Source organism: Cryptotermes secundus, unplaced genomic scaffold, assembly GCF_002891405.2.
Source record: "Cryptotermes secundus unplaced genomic scaffold, Csec_1.0 scaffold223, whole genome shotgun sequence".
In the NCBI taxonomy this organism is placed as follows: domain Eukaryota; kingdom Metazoa; phylum Arthropoda; class Insecta; order Blattodea; family Kalotermitidae; genus Cryptotermes; species Cryptotermes secundus.
In genome coordinates, this window is record NW_019742556.1 from 1,077,988 (window position 1) to 1,096,099 (window position 18,112).

Sequence of the window (18,112 nt, forward strand, 5' to 3'; positions counted from 1 at the left end):
AAAACATTACTCTTCAGCCCCTTAAATGGACCCTAAAAGTTAACTGATGATTTCATATCGGTCATAAGAAATTAGCGTTTCCATTGATGAATAAATCTTTGAATTCAAAATAAGGAATCAATAGGGAAACAATATATTATTAAGAATTATTCACATACGTGTATATGTATCAAATTTATTCAGATCTTAAGCTTTCAAGGAGGTCATAATATCATTTTATGAAATACGAATGATCATTTTACTGTTAATGCATTACAAACCTTAATTTCCCAACAAATAATTCTATACAAATTCCATACATAACTTTTCTTATGAGCCCATTAGGCCTCACTCACATGTACCTCATATGTAAGATATAAAGCTATTAATTTCAACATTGTAAGCGACATTACATTTTCTAAACACACGACCAATTGATAGGTCTATGCTATACTGCTGCACAGAAGGAGCCAGTAGCTTCGACAAAATATTCTTTTGTTTTCTACAATAAAATTTTACAGTGAATATTCTGAAATACCTGAAACATAATTAGTTATTCTAAAGGCTTCTGACGATGGTAGATGACACAGACTTACTGGGTTTTTGCACTTTTTCCATCGTTCGGAATTCTAGGTAATAGAGGACACGACGTTTCGGAAATTGGATGTGTTTCTGTCTTCAGGCGAGAAAGGAAGAAACCTACTCAGTTGGGCCCCTTAGAAAGAGCTAATATCAGTCACTGAGTAGGTGTTTTTCTTTCTCACCTGAAGACGGAAACACATCCAATTTCCGAAACGTGTCTTCTATTACCTAGAATTCCGGACGATGGAAGAAGTCCAAAAATCCAATAATTCTGTATAATACTCGTAAGTTATATTCATTGAATATAAGTTTAAGTACAAGATCCATTTATAGGAAACCTATGAGATCCCACTTGAATCGAATTCAATCGACTGGCTAAGAAGATAATTATCTTACAAATAAGATATCTCTTAACGCCAAGGGCACAATTTTGCTATTCAATTCATTTGCCAGCTTAATAATGGAAGTTACATCCAACAGAAGAGGTTAAATATGCAAACTATAGGCCACATGCAAGGATTACTAGTTCCTATGGGACCAACAAATGAATTGTCAGCAAAGATTGTATCTCTTGCAATGAACTCCCTCGTGAAATTTGTTAAATAGAGTTCTGTCATTAAAAACAAAAATATACCTACACAGTACAAGAAACACTATGTACAACTCTACACTAAAACATACTATATGAAAAGTACAATACTACACTGCACACAACACTAACTAACAGCACGGAGCGAACCAATGCACGCCGCAATGTAACAGGAAAGGTATAGGTTATGTTTCAAATGCGGTAAAGTAAGTGTTCATAAGGGCCTCATAGTCTTCACCCCAGAGTAGGTCATGATTCTTTCCAAGAAGCAGTACTCTTATCTTGGATGTAACCGAGATTTCGGAGGAACTCTGTGAGTCCATCTTCAGCTTTGAAGAATAAGTTTAGCAGGCTTACTCTGCTTCCACCTCCTATATTTCGGCCATGAAGATGGAATTAGTACGTTCCTCCGAAATGTCGGTAATCTTCTACCAGATTGCATGGCGTCACATCACATATGACAGTATTTTTCCTAGTTACCGCTGAGAGAACCTCAAATCTCACGCGTTTTTTATCTTTCCTGCAGTCGGTGTTTAATGTGTAAGACTAACTTCCGGTTTTGAGTCCTCAACTTTTCTGCAAGCAGAGTGAACCCTCGAGAATTCGAACTAATTAAAGCAGACTTCAGTCTACAGCCACCTGCTCACGATGGTTCCTCGCTCGCGGATTTCTCTACCCTGAAGATGGAGGCATTACATTCCTCCGAAATGTCGGTTTACACAATATATACACGACGCCACATCATAGAAGACGGCATTCTTAAAAAAATACTTACTTTTCAAAGTTCCACAATCCCTACAAATATTGCACGGGTCAATCGTGATTGAAAAGCTACAGTCAAATTTTCAAATAAACAAATTTCAAATTATTGAGCTGTGTTATGAAATGCATTACATGAATGCTGTATGTAAAGAACTGAATATGTAAAAACAGTGAAAATTTTACATATAATCGTTATTCAGTGTAATCTTCTACTGTGTAAAACTTCATTTGCTGTTCTGACATCACCACCTGGATGGATCCCTCGACAGAGATGTCCTTACGAAACAATACTGGAAAGGTGTAATCCGTACCACATACAGAGTATCCATACAAGATCCTTGCAAAGTAAAGTCTGATTAAGGGCTTAAATGAACCCTGAGCAGCGAGGTCAGATTATCGTTATCGGTACTGTAATTTATTTATTTTCTTCTCAGGAAGAATTTTAAAAAAATTGCCTGACGTATCATCAAAGATTCGCACCGCCGCCATGTTTTTGAACATTTAGAAACAATAAGGAATACATAACATGTTAGCATGTGTATGACTTGCCTCCATAGCAAATTTCACATTAGTTCATGCAGCCCCTATTTTGTTTTCGAACATTTTACAAAATAATAACTTCAGCAGAAGTTCACACTTCTCAAATACCTGACACTTTGCAGAATCTCAGGATTGTACATTTAGTGGTGCAAATATCGTTCCCAACTAATAAATTCGTACCTCCATCATGTTAGTATCATTCTCTGAAAGAAATACGAGTTTGGGATAGTCTTGAATGACGTAATGTCTTTACTAAATTTCATCAATATCAGTCAGACAGTTCTCGAGCTGAAACATATGAACTGACGGGAAGCTGGACAGGACACCTCCTATATCCACTCACAGTGTACATCGTACAAAGAATGTGTAATGAGGAAAGAAAATTGAAAGGTAAAAGTTCAAGAAGATGTTCCTTCTAAAAGCCATTTCTACCACTATCTGTGCAGAGCGCAGCTCAGCGACTCTCAGCTTCGGTCACAGTGGCAACATGCGGCCACAAGTAATTTATCGTCCGGCTACCAGCTGTCTCCATGGATAACAAGTTAAGTTTTTCCCCAGTCGTGAGAAGAATTCTGTTCGTGTCTTCTGCAAAATTCATTGCCTATATTTCTGCGTAAATTGTGGGTCTGTGCTAAACATCTACAATCCTTCACCTACATTTACTGAAAAATAAATTCATTCATTCATCTGTAATCTGTAAAGACGACAGGTCCACAGTCTCTTCCAAAACAGTTCCTCCACTTAATGCGATCGAGAGCTTTCTCCTTCAAATGAAAATATTCTCTTCTGTCCCCAAGGTCATCCAGCATCTTCTTACGTCTTCTTTCTCGTCTTCTGGTCACTTCTATCCGCCCCTCTATCTTTCCTTAAATAACTTCTTTTAGAAGGCAGTTACTGCGTAAGATATGACCAATCCAATTAGCCTTCCGTTTTGGAGCTTCGTGTGAAAAATAAATACTGTAACAAATTTATGGAACAAAAAAAAAATTTCTTCCAGTAAGTATGTTCCCGTTTCCTGGGACTTCAGATACTCATAGCGGTGGTTATGAAGAGTTCTACTTTATCGGATATAATGCCGTAGAGACCGTTGAAAGCCAACAGCCGTTTCGGAGGAATATATTTCCCCCACCTTAATTGGTCGAGGAGAAAGCCAAGCCAGAAACCAGCATAAAGCAGACGACAAGCAGATACTGCTTACACTTCTGACTTGAAGATGGAGGCAACATATTCCTCCGAAATAATTGTTGACTTTCAATGGAATACGGGGCGTTGTATCCCAATTAATAAATTTCTTAATTAAGGTCACAGTTCCCTCATACTTTGCTTTGAGTTAAAAACTAATTACTTACTTACTCATGGAGCTGAACCCTTCTGGAGGAGCCGCCAATTCTGCAGCTACTCAAGAATTTCCCTGCATTTTATGGAACCCGAAGGTTTATTCCAGTGTTCCAAAGAACCCTCCACTGGTCCTTATCCGGAGCCAGATGAATCCAATCCATACCATCCCATCCTATCTCTCTAAGATCCATTTTAATATTGTCCACCATCTACGCCTTGGTCTTCTCAGTGGTCTCCTTCCTTCTGGCTTTCCCACCAATATCCTATACGCATTCCTCGTCCCCCATTCGTGCTACATGCCCTGCCCACTTCATCCTCCTCGACTTGATCATTCTAATTATACTTGGAGAAGAGTACAAGTTATGAAGCTCCTCATTATGCAGTTTTAAAAACTAATTAACAATCTTATTTACTAGATTTTTGTGTGATAAAGCGTTATGTTTCAAATTACTTGGCAACAGAATGCGTTTCTAGCATCTGAACACGTGTACAGAAAACTATTGCTTGACAAACTGTCCTAGTCGACTGTGACAGGTTAGAACGAGTTATATCGAAATATAATCGATCCAAATTTTCTTATTCTCTGCAACAGGTTATATCTGAAGTGGATTTAGGACAATGTTTTGTTCCAGCTGTTCAGACATTCTAGCAAGAATATTGCTTTGAGATGAGACACTAAAAGGACGTCTAAAATAAATACTGAACTTGCAGAGAGCAGTTTGACGACAGAGGCTCTAGTACAGAATGTCCGGATGAAAGGTATCCAAAATAAAATAATTATATCTCAGAAAGCTTTTATTAAACACATACATTAATGGGTTACACCACTATAAAGGGAAACTATCAAAGTTTTTTCTGCGTATATAACTTTCTCAATAAATTTCAACGTCGGCTCCCTTGGTGGCACTACAAATATCCAGACGATCCTGCATGTTTGGTGTTACCATAGCAACAGCGTCCCTTATGCGGGCTTTCAGGTGTTGCAGGTCGTTGAGCTTAACCTGGTAGACAATGTTCTTCACGTAACCACACAAGAAAAAATTCAGTGAGGTTAAATCTGGCGACTTAAGAGGCCAAGTGATTAGTCGATTTCTGCCGATCTATCTCCCAGCCATCACTCTCCAAATTATTCCTAACGTGGTGGCAGAAATATGGCGGCGCATGCGCGTAAGCCGGGCATGGAAAAGAAACTTACAGGGTTTTCCTTTTCGTTGACATAAACCGGATACGTGTATGACAATTACTTTCCGAGATATAGATGTTTTATTTCGGATACCTTTCATCCGGACACCCGATATTTGTGTACTTGCTGTTGGGAAGGAGAGTTGGGAAACTGCTATTGTACTCACGATTCTAGAATTCCGTGTGTTGTTTCCTTTTGTAATGTAACAGGACACAATTGAAAATATGCTTAACGGATCTCTCTCTCGTATCAAGTAAACAAATGCATCACTTTCTATTTTCGCGCAGACACCCTAAAAGAAACGTGAGAGGTGTGTTCCAGTGAATATTTTTGAATTACCGACATTTTCAGCAACTCAGATTATATAGCGTGGAGTGGTAAGATTACATTGAATTACGAATTTTAAGTTACACGGATGGAAGTGGTCATGGCCAAATTTAAGGCAATATTCTGCCATTTGCCTCGAATGACCGAGGATGATTGTTAAAAAAAAAAATAGAGAAGATGGAGAACGAAGTGGTCGTGGCATATTTTTGTGCAGAAACTCTGCATTTGCGACGAATGCTACGATAATTAATGAATAATCAAATGGGAAAGAAGTGGAAAGAATGGAGTTAATGTATCAATGTCACTCGACATCGATAAATCGATACGATATATTGCGGAATGAATATCATTTCAATGTGGATTCAGCCTATCGATATATCGCGTAATTTTTTGTTAGTATAAATTTTTATTCTTATTTACTTGACAGTATTATAAAACAGCGCCGGTCACGGTAGCCGAGCGGTCTAAGGCATGTACTGTATTCGCTCGCTCGGAAGCCGGGATCTTGGGTTCGAATCCCACTCAGGGCATGGATGTTTAGTTTGCGTGTGTGCGTTTTTCTGTGTTTGTGTACAGGTAGAGGCCTTGCGACGAGCTGATCACTCGCCCAAGGAGTCCTACCGAATGTGTAAGATCTAGAAAAACCAAAGTGAACGGAGTTGATGGAGGTAGGCCTACGCCCACTGGGGCTGTAGTGCCAAGGACAAAAAAAAACATTATAAAACTGCAAATCTCATGTTACTAAAAATTTTGTAAGAATTTTCAGTCATTCGGCAGNCTGTTAATTTCTTCACGAATATAATTTCTATTTATTTGAGTATTCACCAAGTCTTTCATCCTTTTTTGCATTTACAAAGGATCTATTTGCCTGTTGCCACGTTATGGCTGTGTTCCGTTTTGCGGTGACGAGACAATACACATCCCATGCAATATCTAATGCATATGCGAAGGGCGAAGGTGCTAACTAAACTAGACACAAAGTTCAGATTGCATGGAGCTCCACCTCCTGTCACTATAGACGCCTTGATGACATGGTAACGCGGCCGAGAGTGGGGGTTGGTGCGCGCCGGGTAGGAACTTGCACTGACGGGAGCTAGCACGCTAGCTCCGCAACCGAGTCAGCTTGTGAGCTGAGAGGTCTTTCTGGGTGAAGTGTTGCTAGAAGGTCAGGGTTCACGGCCCGGTCACATTTATTGTACAATCGTACGCCTTACCCAAAGAGCAAGGATAAATTACGTACTGTAATTATTTATGACGCGTACACTTTAAATGCTGACATCTTCTTAAGGAACCGCCAATTCTGCAGCTATTCAAGAATTTTCTAGCATTTTATGGAACCCGAAGGTTCATTACCATGTTCACAAAAGCCCTCCACTGGTCCCTATCCTGAGCCAGATCAAACCAATCCATACCATCCCATCCTATCTCTCTAAGATCCATTTTAATACTATCCACCCAACTACGCAAATTCATCTAGTACCTAGATCAAAAATGCCGGAGCTATACTTTCACTCCCCCCATGCGTCTTCGTGGCTTCGTGCTTAATTATTTAAGCACTGGGATAACTTTAACTTTGTTACAATTTATGGTTGTTTTTATTTAAAAATCATGTGGTACTAATTTCTTCCGGTAGATGGATCTGTCACCAACAATCCCTCTGTTGTATTATTCACAGAAAGAATGTGTATTTGAAGCTGCTTCTGAAAGCCTACGGGTTTTTTTTTTGTTTTGTTTTTTGTTTTTTGCAATAGCGGATGATATTAATGAATGGTGAATACGTGAAGCGGAGTCCCTGATGTACCTTAAAAGGGCACAGAAGAATGGTTAGAAGCCAAGCGTCCCACCAGGCGCACTTTTCACTTCTGTGGCATCATCAATTTCCCATTTAGAGCACTAATGATGTCGCACAGTTTGTGATAAATCATATCGGTGGACATCCCAACGCCTTCTAAGTAGCGTAATATCCGCCACGCCTCTGCCCACAGTAAGTCCGTTGTTACGAACCCGTTCGTTACACACATTAACTGTTCCTACCATTCATTCAATGAGACGGTGGCGGCTTACCACATCGGCGGCCTGGGTTCGATCCAAAGTCAGGTCACGTGGGATTTGTGGTGGACGAAGTGGCACTGGGGCCTATTTTCTCTTGATTCTTCGGTTTCTCCTGCCAATTCTCATTCCACAAGTTGCTCCACATTCATTAATCATCCTATAATCGACGCTAATTCTTCTCGATAATTATCAGGTCGTTAAATAACTGAAGAAGTAAGACGATTGCCTTCGAATGGAATATACTCAGCCTAAATTCGAAACGGAGGCCGATCACGGTAGCCGAGCGGTCTAAGGCATGCCCTGTCTTCGCTCGCTCGAAAGCCGGGACCATGGGTTCAAAATCCCACTCAGGGCATGGATGTTTAGTGTTTGTGTGTATATGTGCGTCTTTTCTGTATTTGCGTGCACGTAGAGGCCTTGCGACGAGCTCATCACCCGGCCAAGGAGTCGTACCGAATATGTAAGATCTAGTAAACCGAAGTGAAGCGGAGAGTTTCATGGAGGTAGGAGAAGGCCCAAATTGGGGCTGTAGCGCCATAGGAAACAAAACTCGAACCCGAAGAGCTCAGTGGGTGAATCGCCGGGCTAGAGGCAGGACGGCCGCGATTCGATTCCTGGCAGGTGCTAGAAGTTTTCTTTTCAAAAGGGACGAAGCTGTCTCTGGAGCTCACCCAGCCTCCTATTGGATGGGTGACATGGGCCCTTTACCCCATTAGAGTAGCTGACGTTATCCGGACCGCCTCTGTGATCTAGTGGTCAGAGTTCCTGGCTACAGATCCAGAGATCCCGGGTTCAATTCCCGGCGCTACTAGTTTTCTGAGGAGCAGTGTGTCTGTAAAGGGGTTCACTCAGCCTCGTGAGGATAATTGAGGAACTATTTCAAGAAAATAGTGGCTCCGGTCTAGAAAACCGAGATTAACGGCCATGGGGATCCGTTGCGCTGACCACGTGACACCCTCTATCCGCAAAAGTTGGCACTAACTTCGCCGACAAGCGGCGGTCGCTCGGTCGGTATAGTTTGCTTACGGACTATAGGCCATGTTTTTTTAATGGATTGTGAGCACGCTGAACAGAGCTCCCAGTAAATAAAATTTTATAACAGAACTTTAATATGTTGTTTGGACAAAAATCATATTTTATATTTTCAAGACCCTGACTCAAAATGTTACAATTTTTCATGACACCGTCTGGCTTCCTAAGAACTTACGTTACACACACAGGAATTCAGAAGCAAACTACTGCGCAGTAACTGGCTTCAAAGAATTGGGCAAGTTGTAAGGAATAAACGTCAAAGAACTATCACAAAGCAAGAAGAAAGTCTGAAAGAGGGAAGTAGAAATTGTTTGTCACGTGACCCAGAAACAAAGAGAGGAGAAAATGCAAGCAACAACGAAAATCAGTAAGAGAATAAGGGACACGCCCACATTATGACGGCTTCCGTCGTCTCGGTGAATAACACCGGATTAGAGGGCTATATATTGCTTCCTAACGTGCAGACTTGCAAATTTTCGCCCTAGTGAACCTCGGCAGTACAGTCGTGTCATATCTCAATGTGTCAGACCATGTTCATGGGGGGAGTAGCAGAAAACGTGCCAAAATATTTCTGAGAACTAAGGTGTGCAAACAGGGGCCAGAGGCGATGTTCAGTTAACCGTAGTAGTAGTAGTAGTAGTAGTAGTTTCTTAGCAGATTGCAATCACTCAAACACAGCGTAAGGAAAACATTTAAATATAAAGTAAACAAAATGAAATATATAAAAATCTAGAACCACTTCACGGGACGTGAATCTGACCACTTATCTCCAACCTGTACCGAGGTCAAGAATACGTGGATCTATAAATCCACTCCCCCATACGTCTTTATGACCTAATGCTTAATTAGTTAAGCACTGGGACATTTTGTTTACTTTTTACAGCTACTTCAAATTTCAGGGTTGTAACTCTGTATCTGGGCCCACTCTATGGAATGCATAACTGTCCAAGATTTAATCAGCAATTATAAAGCATAATACAAACTTGTATCTGTTTTCATAGAACAGACTGATTCAAAGTTAACATAAATTTCTTAAATTCATCAATATTTTCTTTTAGGAAATAGACTTTAAATTTGGCATACATTTTAAAGACCAAAGAAGTCTCCACCTTGTCATGGTAGTGGAGCTTGCGTGACCTGGAGAGCTATGCCGGCGGTAGTCTAACTACCGGTAGGGTCACCCACACCGGAAAGGTCAAAGGGTAGAGTCCAGACTAAGAGAGATACCCTGGTCCTCCAGGTTGGGGGTTGGTCATGAGGCTAACAACCTCATCTTGTAAAAAAAAAATGTGTTCACAAACCTAACAACCAGCCTCGGGTCATCACGCGTGGATGCAATCCTATGGCAGCACGCACTGGTTGTGGAGACTGGTTGTAGAGGAAGCCAAGGCTCACCCAGGGCTGTAGCACCGAGTGGTAGGTAGGTAGGTAGGTAGGTAGGTACATTTTAAAGAATTGACCGGCATAACATGCGTTATTAAATTCTGATTCGCCGTGTATATTCTTATTGTAACATCTATAGAGGCCATGTAACGTCAGATGAGAACAATCAATCATGAGATTAGTTGGAACGGATATGGAAGGGAAATGTCGTTACTTGTTTTAAGTACAATCAAGGCATTCATCTGAACAGATTGCGTAAGCCAACAATGACATTTTAAACGTCACTTAAATTAATATTGCATTATGAGCGTGAGGTTGTGTAGTATGGTAGAGGCGCTTCTAGAGAATATGTTGTCTCCATTTTCGGGGTAAGTCCCCTGGTAATGTTGGTAAACACCTACCAGACCCTACGGCGTTACATCACCTTCACAATAACCGCTGCAGTAACTTCTGATCTAACATCGCTGAAAATCCTCGACAACATAAGCGTTGCTTCTTGAACGGACTGTACCGTCCTTGTAATACACTGCACTGCAGTAACTGTTCGACATAGATTCCAAGTAATAATTATTGAAATGGTAAACTAACACGTAATTCTTACGTTATCCCACAGTCAGTTGGTGAGCCAATAAGGTCATTGTCGAAACAGGAGGAAATACTTTCCTTCTTTCGAAGTTTATTTAAAATATACAATATGCACTTTCGAGACTTACTTCATACGTATTAACTGATTATTCTGAGATATTTTCGTGTTCTTCCTACTTATCTTGGCCGCCTCTGTGGTCTAGTGGTCAGAGTTCCTGGCTACAGATCCAGAGGTCCCGGGTTCGATTCCCGGCGCTACTAGATTCTCTGACAAGTAATGGGTCTGGAACGGGGTATGGTATTTATGGTATTCTTCAGGTATGAACTACAAAATAATTAATTGATAGAAAGAATGTATCTTCCATTAGGAGCTTGCTATCTCCTGGGACATGACGTCGATTAGTCTGTCGCCTATTTACAAATGTTTCGGATGGCCTCCATCTTCAGGAGATATGAGCTGCAGTTTCCTCCAAACTACGTGTATTTATACCACGTAAGCCTCCACCAAACCACATAGAATCCTATCCCAGAAAACGTAATTCGCAATCACTGCCGTGAACACTTCAGACCTGTCATATCTTTCACGTTCGCCCCTTAAAACCCAGTGGTTACTATATGTACCATCTGCTTTAACATACTAAAACTGCATTCTTCCTACAGAATGTATTTGTTTGTTTCGTACGGTTCTCGCAATAAACAGCGTTTGTTTTCCTAAACATCATTAACCAGCTGGGCTTCGCAGCGTAGACATGATGTTTTCTGTGAGGTACGAACTGAATTCTTATATACGAGTACGTAGTATGCGAAAGAAACTCACTCTTTAAGAGATAAAAATATTTTTTCCAAATTATACGCCGAGTAGAATTCGGAATTCAAAATCCCGCGGACCCTTTCTCGACCCACTGCTTCTAACCACTCTAACGTCCTTACTTTCACACTACTCTTATCAGAAGGACGAACGGGCAAAGCCTCGGAACCTTCGAATAAACACTGTGCTTTCTTCCACCTCACCCTCTTTTTAAGAGGTTAATTTGATAGTATTTTTATTGACAGTGAAGTGGGACTAAGTCCCTTGTACTGTGTCCACTTCTGGCCTATTGTACTAGTCCAAGATGATAGGTAAGGGTGATTGTGGAGCAATTGGTGGAATGAAGATTGGCAAGGGAAACCGAAGTACTCGGAGAAAACCTTCCCCAGCGCCACTTTGTCCACCACAAATCCCACTAGACAAGAGCCGGGATCGAACCCGGGCCGCCGCTGTGGGAAGTTAGCGACTAACCGCCTGAGCTATGGCGCGGTCCTTAATTTGATAGTAAGTGGCTTAAAATAAATTTCATATGCACTGAGCATCATATAAAGGCGCTTAAGGTGATCTGTATATATCTTGTTTATTTTTCCACAATTTTGCTAATTTCAAGATTAGTAATGAACCTAGAATGCTTATTTTTGCTTCAAGAAAAAATCAAGACCCATTCAAATCATCACAGTCTACACATACTTCTATTCTAGCAAAAATCTGTAATTGTCATAATGCAATTAGACTTTTATGTTACGTACAGTAAGATTTGTCTTGTGACGCGGACTCAGGCGGGAGAGTCGGACGCTCCTCCCGGCAAGTCGGGCCGACCCACACCGCGTAAGTTCGCTTCACTGTTGCCCTGTCTAGAAAACTCACTGCATAAGAAGACAACACCGAAAGCACATCAGTACCACACACGACATGCAGAGCATAGCACATGCGACAAGCTGTGTCACGTGTCAGAAGAGGAAGTGTGTTTTGCTACGATGAGGCTTTTGTTACTGTGCTGGAAAAGAAGACAGAAGAATTTACAATAAAAGAAGTTCATATAGTTTATAGCCTGTGGATATAAAAAGAGAGAGAGATTGATACAAAGCCCTCTGCTGTCATAGTGCACAGATTATAGGGAGCCAGGCTAGAAAGTGGTCCTCTGCAACCTGTAACTGTCAACAGTTCGTCTTTATATGAGATACATATGATAATTCATATACATTTCCTGATATAACAGATTATGCATATTTTTGTTGAAACATTATGATTGAAGACTCCTGATGGACGTATTTACTGTTGTAGACGTCCCGGGGTAACCAAAATGTGGAGACGACTATTAGTAACACCAGATTCAGGTTATGGCGGCCCTTCTGTTTTTCTTATATCTCATAATAACTACAGATACAAATTAATTTTTCGTGATTTCGGAGTCATAAATGTCCCAGTAGAATCTTTTTAGACCCCCAGGGTGAGAGCTCCGGTTCTCTCTTCATTAAATCCAGCTCAGGGAACCCCTAAAGGCGACTCGCAGGATTGGGCATCCCCTACAAAAAGTTAAAGCTGGGAGTAATGTCACTGTTCACAATTTTAAATTTAAGAATTACTCAAAGGGTGTCAGATGAACTTTAAAATCAAGACAAAAAAACGCATGAACAGTGTTCAAATTCCGTAATAAACTCAATATTCTGGGAGGTCGGACGAAGTGACAGGAGGTTGGAGAAAACTGCATAATGAGGAGCTTCATAACATGTACTCTTCTCCAAGTATAATTAGAATGATAAGGTCAAGGAGGATGAGGTGGGCAGGTCATGTAGCACGAATGGGGGGAGACGAGGAATGCGTATAGGATATTGGTGAGAAAGCCAGAAGGAAAGAGACCACAAGGAAGACCAAGGCGTAGGTGGGTGAGCAATATTAGAATCTATCTTAGAGAGATAGGATGGGATGGTATGGATTGGATAGATCTGGTTCAGGATAGGGACCAGTGGAGGACTCTTGTGAACAAGGTAATGAACCTTCGGGTTCCATAAAATGCTAAGAAATTCTTGCGTAGCTGCAGAATTGACGGCTCATCCAGAAGGGCTCAGCTCCATGAGCAAGTAAGTAAGTATACTGGGAAGTCACAGTATCGGTCATTCTAAGCAAATATAACTTTATATGTACATGTGTTCTATTCCGAACGGTTTCCGAGATACAGCTATTTTACTATGCAGTTCCAAAATTGTTGATAAAAAGAGATATTACGTACTGTTTCTAATACCGATATTTATTGTTCAATTGACAAAGTTGGAACAGTTTACCCAGCGCAATACATTTTTGAAAATTCCACCGTCAACATCAATGCACTTAGCAACTCAGAAGAAGACAGAAGTATTCCTCGCCAATTTGTTACCCACCAATCATTCTTCCATCCCGAGGTATCGACAGTGTCACAAAATAAGCCACGAATAACGCAAGAAGATTTAGAAGGTCGAGAAGAATATCCCTTCCTAAGAGAAAGGACGCACAATGAGTACAGACAAAACTGAGTAGTCAGGAACTTCCTAAATTGTGTTACTAGCCAAACAATTTTAAGTTTCTCAAATCGAATAGGATTTGATGGGTGGGACACATAGCAAGAACGGGAGGTATGAGAAATTCGTGCACAAATTTATTCGGAAAAATTATAGGGAAAACTTCACTCGGGAGGAACAAACTAATATGTGGATGTAAAAAAAAGAGGAAACTGGGTAAATATGGACTAATCTCACCTGGTTCACAATAGAAACCAGTGAAAATAAATGAAGATAACTCACTTCTGAGATGTGATACCCTGCGATCTCTCAAATGTTTACCCGTGTTTAAAAGAAACGTGCTGCCTCGCCCATATGCGCGCGCATAGACACACACAAGACAGTCCCTTTTATCTTCGCGAACGCAGCCGTAGAGACGGACGATCCTGCCGTCAAGTCGGGCTGACACAGAGCGAATAAGTTGCCCCAAGGCTGCACACGTGTGTGTCCATGGATTTATTATGTTAATAAGTTTATTAAAGCAAGAACTACATGAATGGCTGGTTGTTTTAATTTAAATATGACTCAATGTATACTGAAGAGTGTCACACATAAATCTCACACCTGAAGAGATAAGACACGTCTAACCATTAGCATATTTTCGTCCAGTTGCAGTCTGTCGGTCTAATGTAACTGAACAAGTTGGTAACTTTCTAGCGTGGCTCACCATTGACTACAGAAACTGCAGTGTGATATGTTGGCCTACGTAGAATTACGTACAATATAGTGCATGGTACAGGTACACGTAGAAGCATTAGAAGCAAAACACAATAATAAAGACACAAGAAGAGATACAGTCTTGATATTCTTTAATAATTAGTTGTCGAACCTGTAAAGAGAAGACAGAAATTTTGAGAATATGTGCAATTAGAGATAAAAATTAATGATGTGCTCTTATTACGGCAATACAAAGACAACCAGAGAAGAAAAACATAAAATGCAGAGATGAAAATGATCATTTAGTTTCCTTTAGAACTCCACTCTTAATTATGAGAAAATGTTTTTTTTGGTACAGAAAATATTTTTATTGCAGAATATTTTTTTTTTTTACAAAACAAGTGAGTACCAAATTTCACGTCAGACTTAGTCATAACTAGGCCGCGCCATAGCTCAAGCGGTTAGTCGCTGGCTTCCCACCGCGACGGCCTGGGTTCGATCCCGGGTCTGGTCAAGTGGGATTTGTGGTGGACAAAGTGGCGCTGGGGAAGGTTTTCTCCGAGTACTTCAGTTTCCCCCGGAAATCTTCATTCCACCAATTGATCCACAATCACCCTCACCTATCATCTGGGGCTGGTATAATAGGCCAGAAGTGGCCACAGTACAAGGGAGTTAGTCCCACTCCACTAGCAATAAAAAGAAAAGTTATAACCGAGCCTAACGTTTTATGAACGAAAATCTTAATAAACCTTCAGCCCATAACGGCGAAACTTGTATAAATAATTGACAAGCTCAGCTTCTTTATTGGTAAACATTCTGTAGTTTACACACAGAATGAATTTTATTGCTTAGCATGTTCTAAAAATATTCTGCATAATTTAAAAGTCACAATATTAACAATATTGGAATGAGATATGGGATTTAACACAAAGGAACCAAAACACGCATATAAGATAACTCCTGTACATGCCTTCAAAATATTAAGAATGGAAACAATTAATTTTTATGCATATATTGTCCTTCAATACAAATAATTAACATGTCCATGCTGTTATTAAGTAAACAGTGTATAATTACATTTATGTCTTTATTGTATACTCAGAATTTAAGTCCATGTTCAATTAAACAAGCATGTCGCCTGTTTTAGCGAGCAACATACAAACAGAATTTGTCACGTAGCTGTTTTTCATATCAGTTTAACGCGGTTGTTTTCCTCGATAATACGACTTTTCAACCGCTCCAGTTGACTGAATATGAAGGCACTGGGGACAAACAGGTACTTCCCTGCGTTTACTGCGCTTAACCACAACTTTATAGTCAGGAGAGGACAGATTGGCGTTTCCTACAAGCACTTTCCATTTGTTGCAATATTTGCAAAGTGTGAAGTCACTGTGTATTTACTTAAAGGTTGTTTTCTACTGACTGAGTATTGAACTGTCCCCTCAAAGATGTCTCCATCTTGTCGTGGTGGTGGGGCTTGCATGACCTGGAGAGAAATGCCAGCGGTAGTTTAACTACTGGTAGAGTCACCTATGCCGGAAAGTCAAAGGGTAGAGTGCAGACTGAGAGAGATAACGTGGTCCTCCAGGTTGGGGGTTGGGCATGAGGCTAACAACCTCATCCTGCAAAAAGAATTTTGTTCGGAAACCTAACAACCAGCCTCGGATAAGTGGAACATATGGGAAACGGACTAAGCAAAGGACAAGGAACAGTGATATTGTGATGGCAACTTGGAATGTACGCACAAGAGACGGCCAGACGATGTTGAGAACGACCTGAAGAAGATAAAGGTGAAAGGATGGACAGAGAAGATGAATAGAGCACAGTGGAGACTGGTTGTAGAGGAGGCCAAGACCAAGATATGCATTTGAGGAAGAGTAAAGCTTAAAAAAAAACTCCGTGGTTTTAGTTCGCAAGCGAGCTATACCGACCGAGTGACCGCCGCTTGTCGGCGAAGTTAGTGCCAACTTTTGCGGATAGAGGGTGTCGTGTGGTGAGCACAACGGATTCCCACGGCCCTTAATCTCAGTTTTATAGACCGGAACCCCTATTTCCTTTAAAATAGATCCTCATTTATCCTCACGAGGCTGAGTGGACCCCGTTCCAGACCCATTACTTCTCAGAAAAACTGGTAGCGCCGGGAATCGAACCCGGGACCTCTGAATATGTAGCCAGGAACTCTGACCACTAGACCACAGAGTCAATCGATATTATCAGAACAAATAATTTAATGAATTTTATAATTAACCGTTGATAGTAATAAGGCAAAAGGGAGTATTCATACAATAGTGACTACCTCTGCAGAGACACTTCGCGCAAGCGCACAGAGGCCGACTCAGTCTGGAATATGCCTTCAAGTGTAGATAAGGAAAACAAACAGGAATTTTACACTGTCATACTGGTTGTATAAAGTTATAGTGTATGTCCTATATTCAAATACGAATATATAAATACATTTGATTATATATCGTTACTGTTCCATTCAGTTAAAATTTTAGTTCATGTATGCGTATCTGTACATACAGAGTACAAACTTAGCAGTAAATTATTCCTAATATTAAACAGATTCAATAATGAAAATTTTCATGAATATAAAAGAAAATAAGTTTCGAAAAAAGGATTAAAATAGACTGTCTTTCAACTTCTCTGTATAAGGATATTTTCATTATACAAGAATAAAACAAAATTAATTTAATTTTACTGATACGTATGGAAAGAATATAAAATATTTTCTGTACCATATATTTATACTTTATTTTTTTAACAGAAACCTTCGACAGACTTAATATAAAGAACTAAATAAATTTACGAAATAACCTGACATGAACATATAAGTCAGCCTTCGACGGGCGTCAAATAGCCGACACATAGCAGAGAAGCACATGAAAACAGTACACAAAACAGTAAGCCACTTTGTAAATATAAGCATATCTACAACATCTGGGAGAAACAGTAAATACACAGAAATCTTCCTTCAGTCGGATGATCTGTTTGAGTAAAAGCGAGTTATTTGTTCTGGCTAGAATTTCAGGTCAACTGAAATCTTTTGCATCCTCTTGGGCCCCATTTATTTCCATAGATAGGGAAGAATAAAATTAATATAAAAATAGTAAGAATTTCTCAATAATAAGATTAATTAATTAATCTATACACATCCTAAGAATTTGAGCGATAGAAAAGATATTACAATCGCAAGTCTCAAAAGTAAAAGTTACAATAATTGCATTTATATAACCGTTTTCCTCAGAGTAACAACTGTATAATTCCGGGCTCAGTCATCTAATTATGAAATCACTTTCTTTAGGAAGTTGCTGAAGATGAGGAACCATCCCATAAGCAAGGAAGTTTGCAATCAGTTATCTAAATGCTGGTAGGAAATGTTTTCTCAGTTTTGAAGGTATTTTGGAAACATCTTCCATGTTGGTTGAGGCACTATGCTACAAGCCGGAAGGTCGCGGGTTCAAGTCCCAATGAGGTCATTGGATTTTTTGTTAATTGACGTAATCCTTCAAGCCGCGCTATGGCCCTGGGGTCGACTCAGCCTCTAACAGAAATGAGTACCAAGAATTAATTAAATAATTTTCCTGGGGAGTAAAGCGCGGCCGGCGCGTAAGGCTGACAACCTTACCGCCATCTTTGAGCCGATTGTCTAGATAATGTGAGACCCTCAACGTCTCACAACCCTATGGGTCTTCACGGCCTGTTACAGGGATAGCTTTACTTTTACTTTACTTTTCTTCCATACCACCATCACTGACCGT

General features: G+C 40.3%; 1 protein-coding gene across 17 annotated transcripts in view; it reads right to left on the minus strand.

Moving 5' to 3' along the window:
* The window catches only part of LOC111873322, a 177,932-nt gene that overhangs the window by 3,585 nt on the left and 156,235 nt on the right, over positions 1–18,112 (minus strand). For 3 of the 17 annotated variants that reach the window (XM_023867950.2, XM_023867953.2, XM_023867951.2), the window contains one exon: positions 12,028–12,157. The exons of the other annotated variants lie outside the window; for them this stretch is intronic. In XM_023867950.2, the coding sequence (XP_023723718.1) occupies positions 12,028–12,090 (63 nt within the window). In that variant the 5' untranslated portion in view covers positions 12,091–12,157. The remainder of the gene's footprint in view (positions 1–12,027; positions 12,158–18,112) is intronic. 17 annotated transcript variants of the gene reach the window in all.